Here is a 20,642-nt window from a genome sequence, read left to right on the forward strand (position 1 = left end):
GCTTCTATGCTATTCTTAGATGATGAAAACAACTTGACTTATATTCTGGAAAATACAGTATCTAATTCTATTTTCGAGGATCAAGTTTTGAAATGTGGAAAAAAAAATCATTACTACACACTGTCTTTTATGACACTCAATACTGTAATAAGAACTCTGCTGGGACATAATTTCTGCATATGTACACTTGTTTTGAAAGAATATTTCCACTCTTCTGCCTTTAGGTAACACAGGAGATTTTGGACCCAAGCAGAGTTTTCAGACTCCTGGGATCAGACAGGTTAGAACTGAATCAAATCCAGTTTCCCATGTCTCTGTTGCCTTACATCAACATCTATTCTCTTCTGTTTCACCTCTTGCCACCTGGAAATCCCCTCGACATCCCCATTTAGCCTTTTCCCTCCCTCTCTTGACATGAGGAGGAGAAAAGCCACTAGGGAGAACGTGGTTTCCCCAGCTGGATTTGTTTCTATAGTGAAGGAAGCCTGAAAACAGTCATTGTTTTTGCAATTCCGTATGACAAACCTGAAGTGTGCAATTTCTTCACCAATAGTAGCATTAAGTCTCTTTATGCGTTGTCAGAGATACTGATCTCTGACATAATACATTGACACCACATACACAATGCCACTGTACCATCCCAGGACCCCCTTTAGGACACGCTGTCTCTCTTTCACTCCCTGATCTCCATATTTTATTTACACTGGTAGTGCCAGGCTGGTGTCTGTGCTGTAATTTCATCTGTCACCTGCTGCTTGAGGACACGACCACGCGCTGGCACCAGCCTCAAGCAACCCCTCTACGTTTGCATCTTTATCACTTTCTTCCACTTCTTTCTCTCTGTCTCTTTACACTGATCTCCTGTATATGTTACATGTTGACTCTGTTAAGCGTATTTGTGTATTAATATATGTGGGTGTCTGTATGTTTAGAGTCGTTGTTCTGGAGAGCAGGCCCACAGATAACACCACAACTCTCAGTAATCTCTACATCCTGGCTGGACATGAGAACAGTTATTAGCTCTGCCTCCATATTTTCAGACATGCTGTACCTGGAGCCATCGCAGTACCCATGGTGCATTCATTTGGAATGGCACTGATGTACTGGACAACCACAGCTGAGCTGATGAGCAAACTGGGTTTAATGCTAAATCTCACTATAGCCTTGTGTCATACTCTGCCCACTGCCACACTTCTGTACACTGCAGCTGGCCAATGGGCATTAATAAACAAACCACATGAAGTTTTGAATGGGCTTTTAGCAGCGTAGTGCATGCAGTTCTACAGTAGCCAGTCAGAATCCTGCAAATCAAGCAATCGGCCGGAACTGCAAGCAAAAACTGCTCAGCATTAATACTCAAACGTTTTTAACCTTATTAAATATAGCCATTCAAAATATTTATTAATAATAATAATCATAATAATAATAAAACCAACTTAAAAGCTGCAAATATAGAACATTGAGCAAAACAAAACAAGAATGCTCCTCATAATGTGCCATATAATGGAACTGTTTTATGAAACATGTAACTAACTTGAGCTATTGTGAAAGTTTTGTGTTCATGTGGATCTAAAACGGCAGGCATTCACACCTGCTATTTGGGAAGATTTTGGGAGAGTGAGTGAGTGTTATTTATTCAGCTGAGTCATGCAAGTGATGTATTTTGCCCTCATGTTACTGGGTGAATATATTTCAGCTGCAGGTCATTTTCTTTTCTAATTTCCATCTCCATCTGAGTAAAATGTTACAGTTTTCAATTATATCTTTATAAAAGTAACTTTAATTCATACTTGCACCATGTAAGCACTTTTGTACATTTTCTTTTTGTATTTAAAAATGACAAAACATGGGAGATGTGAGGTTACTGTGATATCTTGAGTATTTCCGTTGATTTAGTTGTAATGTATGCAGCTTTTGTAATAAAAAAAGGCAAGTGTTAACAGACCGGGATGTTTGTGTGTGTTTGTGAAAGTTGCTATATTTGATGTGAAACTCTTACCGCTCCTGCTGGTATCAGTAATTCTGTTCTAGCACATCTGTAGGGTGTCTAAAAATCAAGACGAATATAGTAAAATTTCCTAAACCAACGTGTGCAGACATGCTCACTATAAAAAGGTTATTAATGGACCAAATAATGTTGTGGTTATGATTTTGCAGGTCTCATTGTAATTAGAAAAAAAGTGAAAGTACATTGACTTAATCAAAAGTAGGCTATAACTGGGCTAAAGGCCCACCGGTAACATGTAACACCTGTTTGTTACTATGCACTGCAATATTTTCCTGATCCGTTAAGTCATTGCATGCAATGTCTAAAGTTTGATGTTGAGGTAATTTGATCTAATATTAAAATAATAAATATTTGTATTCTTGCCAATTTTATGTAGCTAATGAGAATCCCTGAACATTTATTTTCCACATTTATATTATGCCAAAATACTTATTTGACATTTTCACTTTTGTTCAAGATGATTGAATCAAACGTTTTTTTAATAACTGTCCAATAAGTTAAATTAATATTGCCCTATAATTATTGCCCCTATATCAACACAATATCACTGTAACTACCTGGGGGTCTTTTACCCATTTTCCATTTTATTTCAAACAAATTATGTTGCACCATCATTACTTAATAAAAATATATATTTTTAAAATCTTGATACACAAAAGAGCACATGTTCCTTTAGGTGTGCCTTAAGCACTTTTGAACACTACACTACACTAAAAGGTTTATAGTTTGTTGTTTCTTCTCTCATATGCTTATCTAACAACATAAAACATTGGTCACTTTATATTTCAGCGTTTGATACTAGGTATTTACATAGGTAATTACTGGGTATTAATAGTGAACTACATTAAATAATTGAAAAGTAATTATATGGAGCGGCTAGTACTTGGGGTTACAACGGGGCTAAAGGCTCCTTTTGTTTTATTTCCTCACAATACACTAAATAGCATCAAAAACTACCATTGCACTTTTCTAACACCTTCTTGTCACTATGCACTGCAACATTTCCCTGTTCCATGATATCTCTGCGTGTGGTGTCTTCAGCTTGATTTTAAGGCAGTTTGATCACATTTTTTATATATTTTAAAATGCTGTAAATGAGTGTATCTAAATGAAAGTCCCTGAAATTAACATATTTCTTTTGAGACAGAATACTAATTTATCCTTTTCATTTAAGGTCATTAAATCAAAAAATTTCAATAACTGTCCCATAAATGAAAGGATGTTATTTGGGATAAAAACACATTTCTACATTTTCTTAAGGAGTGCCTTTATCCCCATTGTACCCTACTTGTTATTACTACAGTTATTAATAATAGTAGGCTACTGTGTTTCACGGACACTGCAAATAAAGTGTTACCAAAACATTGCATGCATGTGAGAAAGGTTGATTCACATGACATCACTGATTGCGCGCTCAGGTGTGTTTACAGGTGGAAAAACCTGCATGGCAGCTGTTTTATTTATGTCAGCGGATGCAGGGATTTACTGTCCCAGACCAGTGACTGTACTCAATGACTGATCTCGGGTCAGACAGCCCGTTGCAGAGCAGACTGAAGCGCGCGTGGAGGGGAGGTGGAGTCTGGGCTCGGTTTCTATGGCGATTAGCCGCTTGTAAACAGAGTGTTTCCTTCTCCATGCGAACTCAAACACATTATCTCGGTCCGCTGACACACGGCTTCACCCGTTCGTCAATTTCACTTAACACCACCAACGTGTCGCGAGACAGCGGACTCGTGCGCGTGCCTTCCAGCTTCGGTTTATTTGACACATCTCGATCTCATTTGTGTGCGATTTCGTTTTCCAATTTAAATCCGATTTTATTTTTTTTATTTTATTATTATTATTTTTTTTGGATGTGACATTTGTAGGTAAGCTTTGTGTATAACATTTTTCTCTATAGGACTTAATTCTCTGTTTTTGTCTTGTTATTACACGTGGTACTGCTGAATACCAGCAGGTGCAACTAAAACAAAGTATGTCGCTTCTATTACAATGCACCCCCTCTAATCTATCACACTTTAGTTCACTAGAGCAGTGGAGTGCACTAGAACCGATCCTGTCTACAACTGAAAATAATAATGTTACATAACAGCAATACCTCCTTTTCAGTGCCCCTCAAATAAAGATATTCTTAAACATTTTGAATAGACAGTTGTAATTTAGTGACTTGTTGATAAAATGCAAAGAAATATAATGAGGATTTATGTTTGGTGTCTCATTCTGCATAATGTGCTATTTAAAAATCAGTTAAAGGAATAGTTCACCCAAACATGAAACTTTTGACATCCCAGATGTGGAAGGCTTACTTTGTTTTGCTGAACACAAATGAAAAATATCTCAGCTGATTCACCGTTCAATCAAAGTGAATAGTGCTCCAAAAAGCACAGAAATGCAGCATAAAAGTAATCCATATACTCCAGTGGTTTAATCCATGTCTTCCATGATAGGAGTGGGTGAGAAACAGATCAATATTTAATATATGGGTGAACTATCCCTTTTACCAGTTAATTACTATACATTAAGATCAATATTAAGAGTTTTGTTGCCATCATCAATATGTTCTGCTGGTGGTGTCACAGAGATGGAGAAGTATGAGAAGATCAGGAAGATTGGCGAAGGCTCATACGGCATAGTGTTCAAGTGCAGGAATAAAGACACTGGACAAATTGTTGCCATCAAGAAGTTTGTGGAGTCTGAGGATGACCCCATCATTAAGAAAATAGCACTCAGAGAAATCCGCATGCTGAAGGTAAGCAATCGATATTGTTTGATGCATGTTTAAGGAATAAAGTGAGTTACATTTGTTACAATATTCTTTTACTATTATCATTACTAGACATGAGGAATTATTATAATTAGTTGTAGAACAAGCTTCTTCATCAATTGGCACATTTATTAATATAATCAGTGTTTGGAGCTCCTGTGTGATTTGCAAACTCTTTCCTTTGAACTGAGAGCAGATCTGTGGCCCTTTGAAGATCTGACATGTCAGCCAACACTGGCTTACCGATTAATTCCACACTGTTATGTATGAATGGATGAATGAATATTCTTGTTGTTCTCTACATCTCTTGAGGGTTGTTTTTTTCTTCTTCCGTATTAACAGCCAGTTACTGTCCCACAGGCTTTAGGTCTATATTGGTTTGACTTTGGACCGTGAAAGTTGTCATTTTGTAAAATTGTATCTCTAAATGGGGTGGTTCTAGTCTAATCTAGGTTAGTTCACTGTAATGTTGGGGTAGGCTGAAGACAAGATGATGAGGATGTAAAGAACCCAAGAGCAGTTTATTTACAAACATGAATAAAAAAATGTAAATCCAAACGTGAACTAAACATGAACTTAACTTGACTAAAAACAAAACACTAGACTAGATTTGACTAGATTTGGTGGAACAATAACATGACATACCAACATTGTTACATGAACAATACCTGATAAGAGACAACGGAAAACATGAGAGCTTAAATACTCAAACAGAGGTAACAAGTAAACAAGACAACTAATCACAAGACTGAACTAATAATAAGACACTGAACCAATGAAAACAAGACACATGTACATGGAGGGGAACCGGATATCACATGACCAGGAACACAGGAGGAAACAGGAAATCACATGACATGAAACCACATGACAGGAACAGGAACTAAACTTGAAAATAAAACACAGAAGTGTGACCCCCGTTGCTGTAACATGGCATGGAGCAGACTCAGGCGTTGCTGTGACATGGCATGGAGCAGAATCAGGCGTAGGCTGTGACATAGCATGGAGCAGAATCGGAATCCGGGGCAGAAGGTGGCGCAAGCTCTGCAACTTTGATGTGGGACACTGGCTCGGCGGCCATGATGTGGGATGAAGGCGGAGCTGTGGGAGGCTCAAGGCTAAGAGTCCTGGATGACTGGGAAATGACTTCCGTTGTTGTGAGTACAGGCAGAGACAGGGGAACAACCTCTGTGGTTGTGAACACTGGCAGAGACTAGGGAACGACCTCCGTGGTCGTGAACACGGGCAGACATTGGGGAACGACCTCCGTGGTCGTGAGCATAGGCAGAGACTGGGGAATGACCTCCGTGGTCATGATTTCAGGCAGAGACTGGGGTATGACCTCCATGGTCGTGATTGCAGTAGGAGACTGGGGAAAAGGTGTCCTTTTCCGTCTCCGCCTTTTCCAGACAGCTGGGAGCATGGTCACGGGGATGGTCGAGGCTACAGGCATTGGCTCTGGGACGGTCGAGGCTACAGGCATGGGAGCTGGCTCATTAACCGTGGCAGGCGTGGGACCCGGCTCGTGGAATGTGGCAGGCTTTGTGAGTGAGTGAGAGTGAGTGTCATCAGCCACTCCCAAAGTGAAAGATGAACCGCTCAGTACCAGGGCATAGTCCATGAACTGAGCCAGGCTGAGGGTAATCCGACCTCCAGGCATCATAGAGGAGACCGACTCACTCAAGCCTGCTCGGAAAATGTCCTTGAGGGCGATTTCATTAAAACCAACCTCGCTCCTCCACATATTCCTCCAGGGATTGATTCCCCTGGTAGAGATGCAGGAGCTGAACTGCTGGTTTCATCTTATGAGGTCAGGTATTCTGTAACGTTGGGGTAGGCTGAAGAAGATGAAGACAAGATGATGAGGATGTGAAGAACCCAAGTGCAGTTTATTTACATACATGAAATAAAAAAGACGTAAATTCAAATGCGAGCTAAACACAGGGGCGGGTTTACGATTTCTGAGGCCCCATGTGTACGACCAAGCCGGGGCTCCATTTTTAAAAATTTTGCTTAAATTACATAAAATGTATTTTAAATCATGATTTTAAATTCATTCTATCAAACATTTTTTGCCAAGTACATTCAAAATTAAACATTTAATTTTAATAGAAATATGTTTGTGAAATAAACATTTGTTAAAATTAATGAATGCATCCATTTCCAGTTTTTCCACAATACAGTGATAAAAAAACTAAAATCAGTATTTACCTACATAAGATCCAATGCTGCAAACACATCATGACACTTCCAGGAGTGCCAACACAAATAAATCAAATGAATGGCCACTCTTTGTGATTAATTTAATCGTGGTAGTCATCCTTTTATTTATTAAAGTTTCTTTTCCACACCATTCAAAATAATAGATGGCAGTCATGGAATTAGCCCACAATACAAAAAACATATAATTTCTGTGTACAAAGATGTGTTAAATTCAACATAAATACACAATATTAGGAGAAAAGCTTCAGTGTGCTTTTTTTGGAACACTAACATATAGCCCAATTCTATAATATTGTAGTTTAGCTTTTGAAATAATGCCGGCAGAATTCCCTGTATTAAATAAAATAAATTACCAAAAGAATAAAGCATTGAAAGCATTGAAAAATTGAAAGCATTATGAAAATATTATTTTGTTAGGCCTATATACTTGCCTTTTCTTTACACAAACTTAAATTAGCCTTACCCTGTTCTGTAGACAAAAAAAGTCGGCTGATTGACATGCTCATTGACATGGTACCAGATTTAGCCTAAGGTTTTTGATTAGATGATTGTTCAAAATAGCCTATTGAATATCAGGAATGCAGGGGCGTCGGACTGGGGGGGTAAAGGGTACCGAGTACCCAGGGCCCGAGGCAGGGGGGGCCCCTTAGAAGTCAGTTTTCTATACATACATATTTGGTACGGGGGCCCAGCAAGATGGTTTGTACCCAGGGCCCAAAATTTGGTGCTACGCCCCTGCAGGAATGTGTCATATATGTAAAACCTGATATTACGCCGCATCAATATTTCTTTATTAACTGTGCAAACATAGATGGTCCTTATACTAAGACCAAAAGTTTCCCCCTCTACTTGGTGCAGGTTGCCAGCTTGAACAGGGCCATGATGATTCGGTTTTGGGTGGCAACCTGCAATAGGCTCAACATCAGGACCAATAATACAGTCCCTTTTGATTGTAATTCCTCATCTTCTGATTGCATTTATTTGTGAAATTAAAATGACAGTCATCTGGCTAATTTCAATGATCTGTCTCAATACTCTCCCCATTTTACAAATGTACATAATTAGCGATATATACATTTCTGTATGGAAACGCTTAAAGGCAGATTTATTTTGCAATAAACCAAAACGTATGTGACAAAGTGTTTTTTTAAGCATGACTTTAACATACACACCATTTTTATAGATAAAAGGCCATTTGAATGGAAACTTTCACAAACATTTCTTTACGCATTTTCACTTTTTCCATCCACAGTGCGAAAAGTGGATGGAAACTAGGTTCATGTTGCTTTTATTAAGACAAGAGCATCAGTGAGGTCAGGCACTCGCAGTTAGTATTCCAGTTCATCCCAAAGGTGTTCAGTGGAGTTTAGGTCTGAAATGTTTTGCAGTAAAGCATTTCTTTATGAACCTCACTTTGTGCACAGGGGCATTGCCATGCTGGAACAGAATAGGGCCCTCCCCAAACTGAAGTACACAGTTCTCGATAATGTAATTGTATGCTGTAGCATACACTGGAATTACTGGAATAACCAAGCCGTTAATTAGACAGAGTTTCCAACGCATATACTTTTGTCCAGGTAGTATGTTTTCATTGAAATCCTTTTTTGTGAATGTAGCAACTGAAACATCTCAACTTGGTGAATCTGATCGAAGTATTCAGGAGAAAGAGAAAACTGCATCTGGTGTTTGAATACTGTGACCACACTGTCCTCAACGAGCTGGACAGATACCCACGAGGGTGAGAGCACACACAAGCACACCTATAAAACAGCTCTGTTTCTTATATTAACAAACATATTGTGTTTTTGTTGCTATGGTGCCCAGCCATGTCTGTAGTGGAATGCATTTACCCTCTGCAGTGCACTTGAGGTAGACGCTGTAAAATGCAGGACTGTGACCATTTAACTCTGTCTCTCTCTTTATGTTACAGCATTGATTTATGAGTCCAGATTCAATAAAGCTCAAACAAAAGAGCACTCTCACCCTTGAACATATACTGTATAGGCTGCACTATATATCATACAGAGAGCTCTGTCCCATCAGTACCTATAGGGTTAGTATAGTGTGGGTTCAAATTTACAGAGAGGACAGAGAAGGGTGAGCTGTAACTGTGTTATGTTCCTGTACTTTAATTGTGATGCTTGTGTGTGTGTGTGTTTGCGTGTGTGTGTGTGTGCATGCATGCGTGTGTGTTTACTCAGTGTTCCAGAGCACATGGTAAAAAGCATCATCTGGCAAACACTTCAAGCTTTGAACTTCTGTCACAAACAAAAAGTAAGAATTGCAGACTCCCATTCATGAACATCTTATTTAAAGAAAACATTATATTATTTTGATATGAATCAATAAAAACTGTTAATCAAAAAAATACTCACGGTTTCAAAAGTACAACCACAAGATGTAACAAATTGTGAGATAATTTTAGTGTGATAAAATTGCTTACTGTTTATGTGGAAAGTTATAGCCAATTTTATAACTTTGTTGCAATGATGATGTAATGTCAACAAACCCTAAAACGACTGAAAAATGACAATTAAAACCACTTTACAGCACAAATAATACATGTTTTGACAGAAGAATTAATACAATTCTTCATGTAATCCAAACAAATGTCCCCTTTCATTTCCATTGTAAGTGCCTCACTGTAACCAATTCTGCATTTAAAAATATTTTTTGTGGTAATCAACATTATGCCACAAAGACTGTCGATTGAGCTTAAAGGGATAGTTCACCCATAAATTAAAATTCTCTCATCATTTAGTCACCCTTATGCTATCCCAGATGTGTATAACTTTCTCTTTTCTGCAGAACACACATTATTATTTTTAGAAGAAATTTCAGCTCTGTATGTCCGTACAATCCATGTGAACGGGTGCCAACATTTTGAAGCTCCAAAATCCATACAAAGGCAGCATAAAAGTAATCCACGCAACTCCAGTGGTTAAATCCACGTGTTCAGAAGTGATATGATAGGTGTGGGTGAGAAACAGATCAGTATATAAGTCATTTTTTTGTCATACATTTTCCTTCCTGCCCAGTAGGGGACGATATGCATGAAGAATGTGAATCACCAAAAACAGAAGACAGAGAAAGTGAAGGAAAAGGGACTTAAATATTGTTCTGTTTCTCACCCACACTTATCATATCAATTCTGAACACGTGGATTTAACAACCAGGTCGTCTTTTTTTCCTGCCCTTATGTGGATTTTGGAGATTAAAACATTTGTCAACCACTCACTTGCATTTTATGGACCTACAGAGCGGAGATATTCTTCTAAAAATCTTCATTTGTGTTCAGCAGATGAAAGAAAGTAATACACATCTGGAATGGCATGAGAGTGAGTAAATGATAGGAGAATTTTCATTCTTGTGTGAAATATTCCTTTAATTTGTTTTGAACCTGGAATAGTCCTTTAATAGTGCTTTTAGATCAGATGTTTTCATTATACTGTCCTTATTGTGGCATAAGTATAATAACTCCAGATCAGTTTTTAGAAAAATTATTTAATATCTCCTAATATGTGCATGTGTGTTTAGTGTATCCACAGAGATGTGAAGCCTGAAAATATACTCATTACCAAACAACAGGTCATCAAACTCTGCGACTTTGGATTTGCCAGGAACCTCAGTGCGTACACACACACAGTCCATACACCACACACAACAAATATCACTGACACCTTGAACATTGCAATCATCAAACTTGCTCTTTTTACAGCTGGTCCATGTGATTATTACACGGATTATGTAGCAACACGGTGGTACCGAGCTCCAGAACTGTTAGTGGGAGACACGCAGTACGGCCCGCCAGTGGACGTCTGGGCAGTGGGCTGTGTGTTTGCGGAGCTGCTCTCTGGTGTCCCTCTGTGGCCAGGCAAATCCGATGTAGACCAGCTCTATCTCATCAGGACAACTTTAGGTCAGAGATAGCCACAGAAATACAGCTTTTGTTGTATTGCATTCTAATGTAATGTGTTACATTAGATATTAAAACATCAAAACATCTGGCATCTGCAAAGAATTCTGCAAGAGCTTTTCTCAGGACTAGCTTAACTTTTTGAGACATTTTTGCAAGATGATTTTTAGTGGATGTATAATGTTAGTTCACGTCAAGTTCACACAGGTCTTCTAGTTGAAAAACCACATGTATAGTTCCTCACAATAACCATGGACATGTTCCACAAAGTTTGAGAACCAGAAAGTGTCTGAAAATGTTTTGTCTTATTTTGAACAATATATCTATTGTTTTCTAATTTGAAATATTTCCATGAAATGTTTTAAAAAAATTGATCTATCAAATAAATGCCATTTGATTCAATATTTTGTTAAATAATGCAAAGAAAATCATATATAAGTGTCCAAATACTTTATGGGGTCACTGAATGCAATGCTCAGTGCTCAGTATATGTGTGTTTCTAATAAGTATTTTCAATATTTATGTTCTTGTTGTTGTGCTCACAGGTGAGTTGATTCCTCGCCATCAGCAGGTGTTCAGCACTAACCAGTTCTTCAGCGGAGTTTGTGTCCCTGAACCGCAGGAGATGGTGAGCTGTTCATTATGCTTGTTTTTATTTCCATTCTGCGTCTGTTTAATTTAAGAGATCTAGAAAATAATCACTTGCTTTATTTCATGATGTGTGTTTATTAATAGGAGCCTCTTGAACTGAAGTATCCGAACCTCACATACCAGGCGCTAAGCCTCATGAAGGTCAGTTAAACACACACTGCATTATGAGCCAATGATATTCTGATTAGAGGTCCCTATCTAAAGCTGTTTTGTTGTACCTGCAAAGGCACAGAAGTCACATCTAAACAGCATATACATATGGTGCTTTTATGCAGAAGCAGCAGAAATGTATTTGTACAGAATAACAATCATGGAAAATAACATTAGGGATACTATTTCAACACTGCACACTCACAGAGATAATTATACAAAAGACCACTGCACACACTCTCTTTCTCTCAGGGCTGTTTGCGGATGGATCCAGCTGAGAGGTTGTCCTGTGAGCAGTTATTGGAACAGCCGTACTTTGACAGTCTGCGAGAGGAGAGCGAGAGCGCAACTCGTGAATTGGACCTCAAGAGACGCACACGGCAGCCACGCAAACACCTGCCACCTGGGGTCTGTTACCATGACTACAAAATCTTTTCACCCACAGAAATCAGGGTTCCCACAATTTTCATTACTTTTGCATGACATTTCCAGTTTGTTTGTGATTAGTTGATAAAGATTTTGAAAAATCATTAAAAATTCAGACTGATTCGCTAAGGAATCATTCACGCCAAATTGTGTTTTGATACGGCTGATTCATTGAAAATAACCAAGCAAGTATTACTCTACACAAGCCTATATCTAGCCAAATAAATATTTATAGCCTAAAAAGAACTAGAAAAATGTATATTCACTACAGACATTTCAATCACTTTTCTGTGACTTTTCAAAGCCTGGAAAACACAATTTACTAATTCCATGATAATTCCAGGTTTTCCTTGACCATAGGAACTCTAATATATTATTATATTTCAATTGCCTCTTCTCTTTGTCTAGTATCTACCCCAATTGGCCAGCAGTACTGTGTTTCCATCTGTAGAGACAAGAAAATACTACAACAACCTGCGCAAGTTCAACTATCATCTGCCCAACATCTGATGGACTTCGACTCCTCAGGAACCCAGAAACTGACCGTCCACCTCCCAGCTGGTGTGTGTGTGTGTGTAAGACAGACAAAAGGCTCTGCTCTGCCTGTAGAACAATGATGTCACACTGCCAAAGCAAAGACTCAGAGGAATTGCTGTTGTTATTATAAGTATATAATGACAACAGCAATAATAACTTTAATAAAACTGCATGTTGTGCTGTGCTTGATAGTTTGATTACAGGCTGAGATCAGAGCTGTAGAAGAGTTAGTACTGTGGGACTTTTTTATTTTTTAAGATACTTCACAAATGCTAATGGTGCTTCATGTATGTTTGAAATGTGCATATGACTGAAATAATTTAGCGAGACATAACTTTTTGTTTTGGTCAACAGCGTTTATTATCCCCTGTGGACATCATTTTCTTTTCGTTGCCTTGACGACTGGTGCTATTAATTGAGCCACTGACATGCACTGGATGCCAAACTTCAGAAACAGGATTCACAATTCTAAAAACATGGAAAGTAATGGATAAAAAATTAAATATGCTTCATTGATTTTGTTGGTTTTATTTTGAGACTTTATCATTAAAAACCTTTCTGCAACATATACTGTAATGTTTGTTTTTGCACTTTGCTTTATCGTGAGACACAAAGCGAGAAATGGATACAAAAACAACAACAACAAAGCTTTAGATGGGATTTTATTCACAATTGCAAAATAACATTCTTTTACTGCCCAGTGTTGTCTGAGTGTATCTAATCAAAGCAAATTCTATGGAAAGATGGTGTTGCTTTCGGCTCTAAAGTAGAGCAGCTCCCCGCATCCATCCCTGGGATGCTTAGTTGCTTGCATGCTGTTGCCACAGCAGCCATGGTGGGAGTTGTGGTTTAAATGCACTCTAAGATTGGGCTGTAATTCACTGGGCATGCTCTGAGAGATGCTGTGATTGGCTAAGCCAGATCCAGTTCTATGGCAAGTCTGGGAAGTGCTGTCTGGAGTCTGTCCACAGTCTGATCTTTATCTTTAACACCTGGTAGATCACTAAGAAACAGCCACTCCAGGTTCCTAATACACACAAACACACATATACAGACTCAGAGGTAACACCAAATAGAAGTTGGTCACAGAAAGACAATTACAAAAGACCAAGCTTTTTACTGATGCTCCTGTAACGTCAACTCAGTACCGTGTTGCTCACAGACCTGTTAACCTAACTGTTCGTTATGAAGATAGTGTTTAGAACTACAAGTCCACCTCCTCATGGAGTGTCATGGGATTCTTTGTACTCATTTGAGGTTGTATTTTTCAGCCTAGTTAATTTTTTGTATCTATAGTGATTAAACTTGTATTAATATTTAACCAGCTCTGGTGAATTTAATAATACACTATAAATCAAGTTCAACTGGCCAAAGTCTCCCTGAACACTCTGCAAAGCTTTTGTTATTAGATGTTTACACTTCTAAGGGGCCCTGCCTGTGTTCTGTCTGTGCTATTTTTTAAAGGATTATTTCGGGTAAAGCTTTATCAGCAACGTTTGTGGCATAATGTTGATTAACACAACAATTCAACAATTCTTGGTCTTTTGTAATTGTCCTTCCTTTTCTTAAAAAAAAAAACAATAAGAAACAAACTAAAAAATGAAATCTAGTTACAGTGAGGCACTTACAATGGAAGTGAATGAGGGCCAATTCGTAAATGTTAAAATACTCACTATTTGAAAACTATAGCTACAAGATGATTTTAGTGTGAGAAAATAACACTGTAAATCCTAAAACCAACGTACAAACTAAAATTGTTAACAACTTCAATAATACACATGTTTTGACAGAAGTATGAATTCAAATACTTTTATAAAACTATAAGCTTAACATTTCTCTCTTTCAACAGCCATAAATGCTGTCGATTGAGCTTTATTGAACATGGAATATTCCTTTCTTGGTGGTCTATTTACCCAAGCATAATACAGATGCTGTAGCATTACGTCTTGCTTGTGTTTCAGCATCTCGTACCATAAGCGCCTCAATTTTAAAATACGAATTAATGCTGCTTATAAAATTCTGTCATTATTTACTCCATATTGTTCTAAACTAATATTACTTTTTTCTGTGGAACACATAAGGAGATGTTAGGCAAAATGTTATGGACTGACAGCCTTAGTCACCATTCACTTTCATTGTATGGGAAAAAGATTCAATGAAAGTGATTTGTAACTAATGACTTAACATTCTGCCTAACATGTCCTTTTGTGTTCTACTGAAAAAAGTCATGCAGGTTTGAAACTAAATGAGAGTGAGTTGATTACAGAATGATTACAGAATGTAATTATTGTTTTTGGTAAATTACCTCTTTTAATGCTGAGTTAATGCTGCTTTATACCTTCTCCCAATTGTAGAACAACACATTAGTACTCACTGCAACTCAGGAGGTGGAACAGTTTAACTGAATGGAAAAGTGCTGTTGTCATACCTTAGATGATGAAGAGCAATGAGTCCTTTGTCGGTCACGTTGCCACAAGACACAACAGTCATGCTCCTCACACTGGCCTGCAGCGTCTTTATTTCACCCAAACGCTCCAGACAAGTGTCTTCTAAATAAATACACTTATTGAACCTGATTTCCTCCACATTCTCTAGGCCCTCTAAACACATACATAAAGGCAGAACATGAAGATTTGCAAGCATGCAGTTACCAATAATTATTCTGTTTTCTGAAGCATTTTATGTCATTATTCTGTCATTTACTCACACTCATGCGTCATGACATTTGGTCAAGAGATGCACAAGAACCAATGAGGTTTGATGTTATTAACATGTCACCATATTGGATTTGAACTCCAGCTGATCAGTGTGTAAATAATGACTTGTATTTCGGTCTGTTCTTCATACAAAGTGATCGTATGTCATCAGAAGCCTTGGTATTTGACGCACAAGTGACATGGACTTCACTATTTGCTTTTTTAAGCTTTAAAGTTAGTTACTATCAACTGCTATAAAATGGAAATCAGCAGTCGGGACATTCGTTAATATATCTCCTTTTGTGTTCCGCAGAAAGTAAGTTATCTCGGTTTGGAAATCTCAGGGTAAGTAAATAGAGTCAGACAATTATTATTTTGAATAATAACAGACTTTTTATTTTTGGGTTAACTATTCATTAAAGGTTTGTTGCTGATCCTCTTGTTCAGAGTATAGGAAGTATAGAAATGTACAATGTGATGTACAATGTGGTGCATAGAGCAAGAGAGTATGTGTGAAAGAGAGAGGACTGCACTGTATCTGTCTCTGTGTAAAACACCCCTTTGCTTTACGTCACTTTTTCCCACAACTGAACCTCTCATCCTCACCTGTGACACACAGAGAGTGTCCCGACCTCACCTGTGACACTCACACACACACACACGCACACACACACAGTGTCTCACCTCATCTCACACACCGTCCTCGCCTCTCACATATGCTCCCTCTTTAACAGTCTCATTGGGTCTAATTTAATAAATAATGCATGACTGTTTTGCTGGAGCAAATGGAGCAAGAGATCTCATGGTTCACTGATGATATCATTAAAATTGCATACGTAATAACACAATGCTAAAGGTTAAGACAGAATTCTGGAGTCAGATCAGTGAGAAGGTCTTTCTTCAATTGATCAGTAAGCAGCCATCACTTACCCAGGTGATCAAAGCCACGATACATGATGCAGGACTCAGTGGCATCAATAGCTTCTATTTTGTACCGGCCCAATGGCCCAGTTGGGAGTCCATTGTAGTCGTGCTGCCACCGGTCAAATCCATGAAATCGAACTTTGGCCCCACACCTCAGGAGCCACTCGGCTGCAGCTCGATCGGGACCCACCGCTTTAATACGCTCATAATCAACTCTGTTACAATAAAGGACACAACATTAACTAAACGTTCAATTGAAATTGCATGTAAAGCTTTGTGAAATGTAATATGCCACCTAAAACTAGAGGTAGACAGATAGTCCAGGCAACAGGCCAAATAGATGATTATCAGCATCTGATGATAACCATGACACTAGGCCAATTAATACAGTAGATTAAAGTAATATTCTGGGTTCAACACAAGTTAAACTTAATTATTTGTGGCATAATTTTTAAACTAATTTCGACTTGTCTCTCCTTTTTGTTAAAAAAAGCAAAAATTGATTGAGACACTTTCAATAGAAATGAGTGGTGCCAATTTTCTACGATTTAAGGCAGAAATGTGAAGCTTATATTAGTTTAGTTTTAATTCTACAGTTAAAACTTGTGTACTATTCAACCTTTAAAGTTGTTTAAATCATCGATTTTTCAAGATTTCAGTGCGTACGGCATTATGTTGTCTTGGCAATTAGAATTGGATATAACTTAAAACAGAATAGATTAGCAAGAGAGGGGCAAGTCAAAATGTATGTTATTTTTTGGGGGGGCTTAACTTGTATTGAACCTGGATATTCCTTTAACAGTGTCATTACCAGCAGCCTAGTCAATAGAGCAAATTTTCATTTTTCACACATTTCTTTCTGAATTTTAGAACAATTAAATAAAAATGGTTATTTAATTTCAGCAATTTTGCATATATCTCATTTGTTCTTAAATTTAAAAAAAAATTATTTCTAATTCTTGTATAATTGTTAAACAAGGTGAGGGTTCAACAGACCAAGGTAAACTGTTGAAATCATGTAAAATTGGCCTGCTCTTTGCTATTTTGTGTGTTATTATAAGGATTAAACACTTTCAGAATCTTTAAAACACCAATTAGAGACCCTAAATATGAGCTGTAGTAAATTATTGCATTTAGATTAGTCTCTGTAGGGATTCCTCGCTAGTGAATAGTCATTCTAGAGACAAATCACCCTAGACTCTTTACAATTTAAGAAACTTAACACTCAAGACATTAGTTCCTCTTGAGATATTTTGGGCTCTCATTCTCCTTGTTGTTCAAACTCAGCCATTCATAGCAACAGTCCATCTGATTTTTGACCACCTGGTTTTAAACAAAAGATGCTTAAATGAATAGTTCGCCCAAAAATTAAAATTCTCTAATTTACTCACCCTCATGCCATCCAAGATGTCGTACATGCCAAAGATTACTTTCTTCTCCTGAAAACAAAGATTTAAAAAAAACAAAAAATATCTCAGCTCTGTTGGTCCTCATAATGCAAGTGAATGGGTAACACAATTTTAAAGATCCAATTGCACATAAAGGCAGCATAAAAGTAATCCAAAAGACTCCAGTGGTTAAATCCATGTAGTCAGAAGTGATATGATAGGTGTGGGTGAGAAACAGATCAATATATTGAGGTTTTTGAAGCTTTTTTAGTATCAGTCTCCACTTTCACATTCTTCATTTGTTTTTGGCGATTTTCTTTATTCGTGCATATCGCCACTTACTGGGCAAGGAGGATTATTTATAGTCAAAAAGGACTTAAATAGACTATTGATCTGTTTCTCACACAAATCTATCATATAATTTCTGAAAATATATCTATAACCACTGGAGTCCTATGGATCACATTTATTACTCCTTTATGTGCTTTTGGAGCTTCAAAATGTTGGTACCCATTCACTTACATTGTGAGGACCAACAGAGCTGAAATATACTTAAATCTTTGTTTGTGTTCAACAGAAGAAAGAAAGTCAAACACATCTGGGATGGCATGATGGTAAGTAAATTGGTAGTATTTAATTTTTTTTTAGGGGGGGTGAACTATCCCAAGAAATTGTATGATTACCTCAACCACAGCAGCAATGATCATTATAATCAGAGGATTATGGGTTATAACAGAGTCTGTTATGGGTTGGGAAAGAAACAGAACGGAGAACTTTGCGATCAGTGTATCCAGAGTTTGGAGGGTTACTTTTTAAATGTATTCCTCTATGGATTACATGCTGTAAATTGTAACATATTTCATTAGATTACTCAAGGTCAGTAACGTATTCTAAATACTTTGGATTACTTCTTCAGCACTGGTAGATTTTTTCACTGGTTTTGACTTTAAAATCTCTGCCAGAACATTAAGAAAAAATACACATTAAAAATACATTCTCTGAAAAACCTAAATATCTTATGCAGTGTTGTTTCTAAACAAGATCAATCAAAATAATCTTGTTTTAAATATTTGTAGATATTTTTACAGGAAAACAATACAAAAATTATTATCAAGAATACGATTTTTGCCCTAATATCAAAGGTCTTACTAGAAAAAAAGAAATTATGATCCAACGTGAATTTTCATGTGCATGTAAAATGGATAGAAATAGCATTTTAGCTTAGCGTAAAGCTGACAATTTACACAAGGTTTATTTCTATTTCTTCTGCTCCAAACTTACTTCAAACTTACTTCTCTGTCTGCTCGTATGAATGTAACACATCATAAGAAAGTGTTTCACCGCTGTTCAAATGCACTTTGGATCACATCATTTATATGTATAAATGTTTTCCATCTGAAAGGACTAAATAGCCTATTAAAGGAAACAAATGACATAAATGCAAAGTAATCTCTTTAGTAATCAAAATACTTTTGAATGTATTCCGTTACTCCCCAACCCTGAGTGTATCATATACGGTTTTGGATCACTATACAGAACAATAACCTATGCAGTTGTCAGAGAATGGTTGGTTTGATGTTGTAGTGTATTGTAAATCTTTTTGCATTAAAAGGTACTATATTTAATATTTTGTACTGTACTAAATCATAAAATGACCATAATATGTCATTATAGAATTAGGAAACATGCTAAGTTGAAATACTGGCTTCTCCAATAACAATGCAACAGCCAGATTATTCTACTTTGAAGTTTAAATTCCTGGCCGGATTTTTTTATGTTTATGTTTTGGCCCGTGTGATCCCGCCCATTGTCCTTTCACCAATAGTATTTCGACACCGCCGGGTTGCCAGATTTGGACAATTTTGCAGGCAAACAACACTGCGTGCTGCAGCCGTGGAAGTCAACAAACGAACTGGATTAGAGATAACAGATTCCACCCCACCTAAAAAGCCTCGCCACCTGTCTAAACACCACCATCACCAGAGGTGTAGTAAAACAAGGATAAATATTGGAGATGCCTTTGGAAGATGGAGACAGCTTAAAGCCCAGAAATCCTTTAAAACGGATGCTGAGTTTGCTAATTTGCGTGTAAACATTCTGGCATCCCGTATGAGCTTCGAGTCTGGGGCGGGGCAGACAAATATTTTGAATTTAGACTGCAGTACCCATTTCAAACGCTTGTTGTCAATCTTACATAGCACATTTAAGCTGCCTTGTTGCCTTTATTCATGACGCAAAACCATCAGTGTTTTGCTGTCACGTTTGTCAGTTACATTTTCCCCTAACTCAAAGAATGTACAAAACTGAGGGAACGGTATTTTTTTTTCTTCTTCATTTTTAACAAATACTTTTTTAACAAACACTATTTTTCTACTGCACATTACTTGTTGAAAACAGCATTGAGCCAGCCCCAGAATTCACGGCTGCCCCCTGAAGGTTGTCTTTGCGTGGATAAAATCCGCCGTGCTGAACAAGTAAGCAAACTCATGTTGGTTCTGAGAAAGAGAGACATAGAAAGCTGTGAGATAAGTCAATGCATGATGGCGCACTTTCCAACAACATACATTTGTTTCCTAGAACGTTCTGGGAACGCTAGTTTACGGCTATAAAAAGAACGTTCCAAGAACGTTAAGAATTGATGCTCAAAAAAATAATAAAAACGGGGGGAACAGGGATGTTTGCTGGGGAAAATGTGTGAATTGGATTTGATCTCCAGAACAGTGATGGTCATGTCATTGAATCTAGAGGACAACAGAGTCATTAATAAAAGCTCTGAATGGCGTACAGCTCTAATATAATCTCCTATAGAACCGCCATGACGCCACATATCCTACAGGACATACATACTTGGTTCTGTCAGTTCCCGTCTCTGTGCAATCATTTATTTACATCCTGCGTGCGCGCTGATCTTTCACCTGGTACGTCATCGCCGTCCAACGTGCTCATTGGTCAATGAGTG

At 37.6% G+C, this 20,642-nt stretch overlaps 3 protein-coding genes across 8 annotated transcripts in view; 2 read left to right on the forward strand and 1 right to left on the reverse strand.

Annotated features, from left to right (window-relative positions):
- The window catches only part of LOC127618112 (mitogen-activated protein kinase kinase kinase kinase 5-like), a 42,537-nt gene extending 40,598 nt beyond the window's left edge, over window positions 1–1,939 (forward strand). For all 6 annotated transcript variants that reach the window (XM_052090378.1, XM_052090377.1, XM_052090376.1 and 3 more), the window contains 2 exons: window positions 225–280; window positions 933–1,939. In XM_052090378.1, the coding sequence (XP_051946338.1) occupies window positions 225–280; window positions 933–1,020 (144 nt within the window). In that variant the 3' untranslated portion in view covers window positions 1,021–1,939. The remainder of the gene's footprint in view (window positions 1–224; window positions 281–932) is intronic.
- A 1,656-nt stretch (window positions 1,940–3,595) lies between these two features.
- LOC127618123 (cyclin-dependent kinase-like 1) lies at window positions 3,596–13,184 on the forward strand. Its single transcript, XM_052090409.1, has 11 exons — window positions 3,596–3,876; window positions 4,588–4,757; window positions 8,612–8,733; window positions 9,197–9,269; window positions 10,533–10,623; window positions 10,714–10,914; window positions 11,457–11,539; window positions 11,647–11,703; window positions 11,965–12,120; window positions 12,547–12,699; window positions 13,030–13,184. The coding sequence occupies exons 2-10, from the start codon at window positions 4,590–4,592 to the stop codon at window positions 12,646–12,648; spliced, it is 1,053 nt and encodes a 350-aa protein (XP_051946369.1). The 5' UTR covers window positions 3,596–3,876; window positions 4,588–4,589; the 3' UTR covers window positions 12,649–12,699; window positions 13,030–13,184.
- A 141-nt stretch (window positions 13,185–13,325) lies between these two features.
- On the reverse strand, window positions 13,326–20,637 carry dmac2l (distal membrane arm assembly component 2 like). The gene is made up of 5 exons (XM_052090416.1): window positions 20,531–20,637; window positions 20,068–20,178; window positions 16,302–16,510; window positions 15,104–15,275; window positions 13,326–13,702 (listed from the first exon to the last, which is right to left on the reverse strand). The coding sequence occupies exons 2-5, from the start codon at window positions 20,169–20,171 to the stop codon at window positions 13,588–13,590; spliced, it is 600 nt and encodes a 199-aa protein (XP_051946376.1). The 5' UTR covers window positions 20,172–20,178; window positions 20,531–20,637; the 3' UTR covers window positions 13,326–13,587.
- Between the last annotated feature and the right edge of the window lie 5 nt (window positions 20,638–20,642).

This window comes from Xyrauchen texanus, chromosome 24 (genome assembly GCF_025860055.1).
Source record: "Xyrauchen texanus isolate HMW12.3.18 chromosome 24, RBS_HiC_50CHRs, whole genome shotgun sequence".
Classification (NCBI taxonomy): domain Eukaryota; kingdom Metazoa; phylum Chordata; class Actinopteri; order Cypriniformes; family Catostomidae; genus Xyrauchen; species Xyrauchen texanus.

Bases quoted from the DNA above. Each gene is read 5' to 3' on its own strand.
- dmac2l (XM_052090416.1), bottom strand. From the start codon at position 20,171: ATGAGTTTGCTTACTTGTTCAGCACGGCGGATTTTATCCACGCAAAGA. The intron at 16,511-20,067 runs GTAATGTGCAGT...TTATTGTAACAG, and splicing joins CTCAATGCTGTTTTCAACAA to AGTTGATTATGAGCGTATTA. The intron at 13,703-15,103 runs GTATGACAACAG...TGTGTGTATTAG, and splicing joins ATTGCTCTTCATCATCTAAG to GAACCTGGAGTGGCTGTTTC.
- LOC127618123 (XM_052090409.1), top strand. From the start codon at position 4,590: ATGGAGAAGTATGAGAAGATCAGGAAGATTGGCGAAGGCTCATACGGC. The intron at 8,734-9,196 runs GTGAGAGCACAC...GTGTTTACTCAG, and splicing joins CTGGACAGATACCCACGAGG to TGTTCCAGAGCACATGGTAA. The intron at 10,624-10,713 runs GTGCGTACACAC...CTCTTTTTACAG, and splicing joins TGGATTTGCCAGGAACCTCA to CTGGTCCATGTGATTATTAC.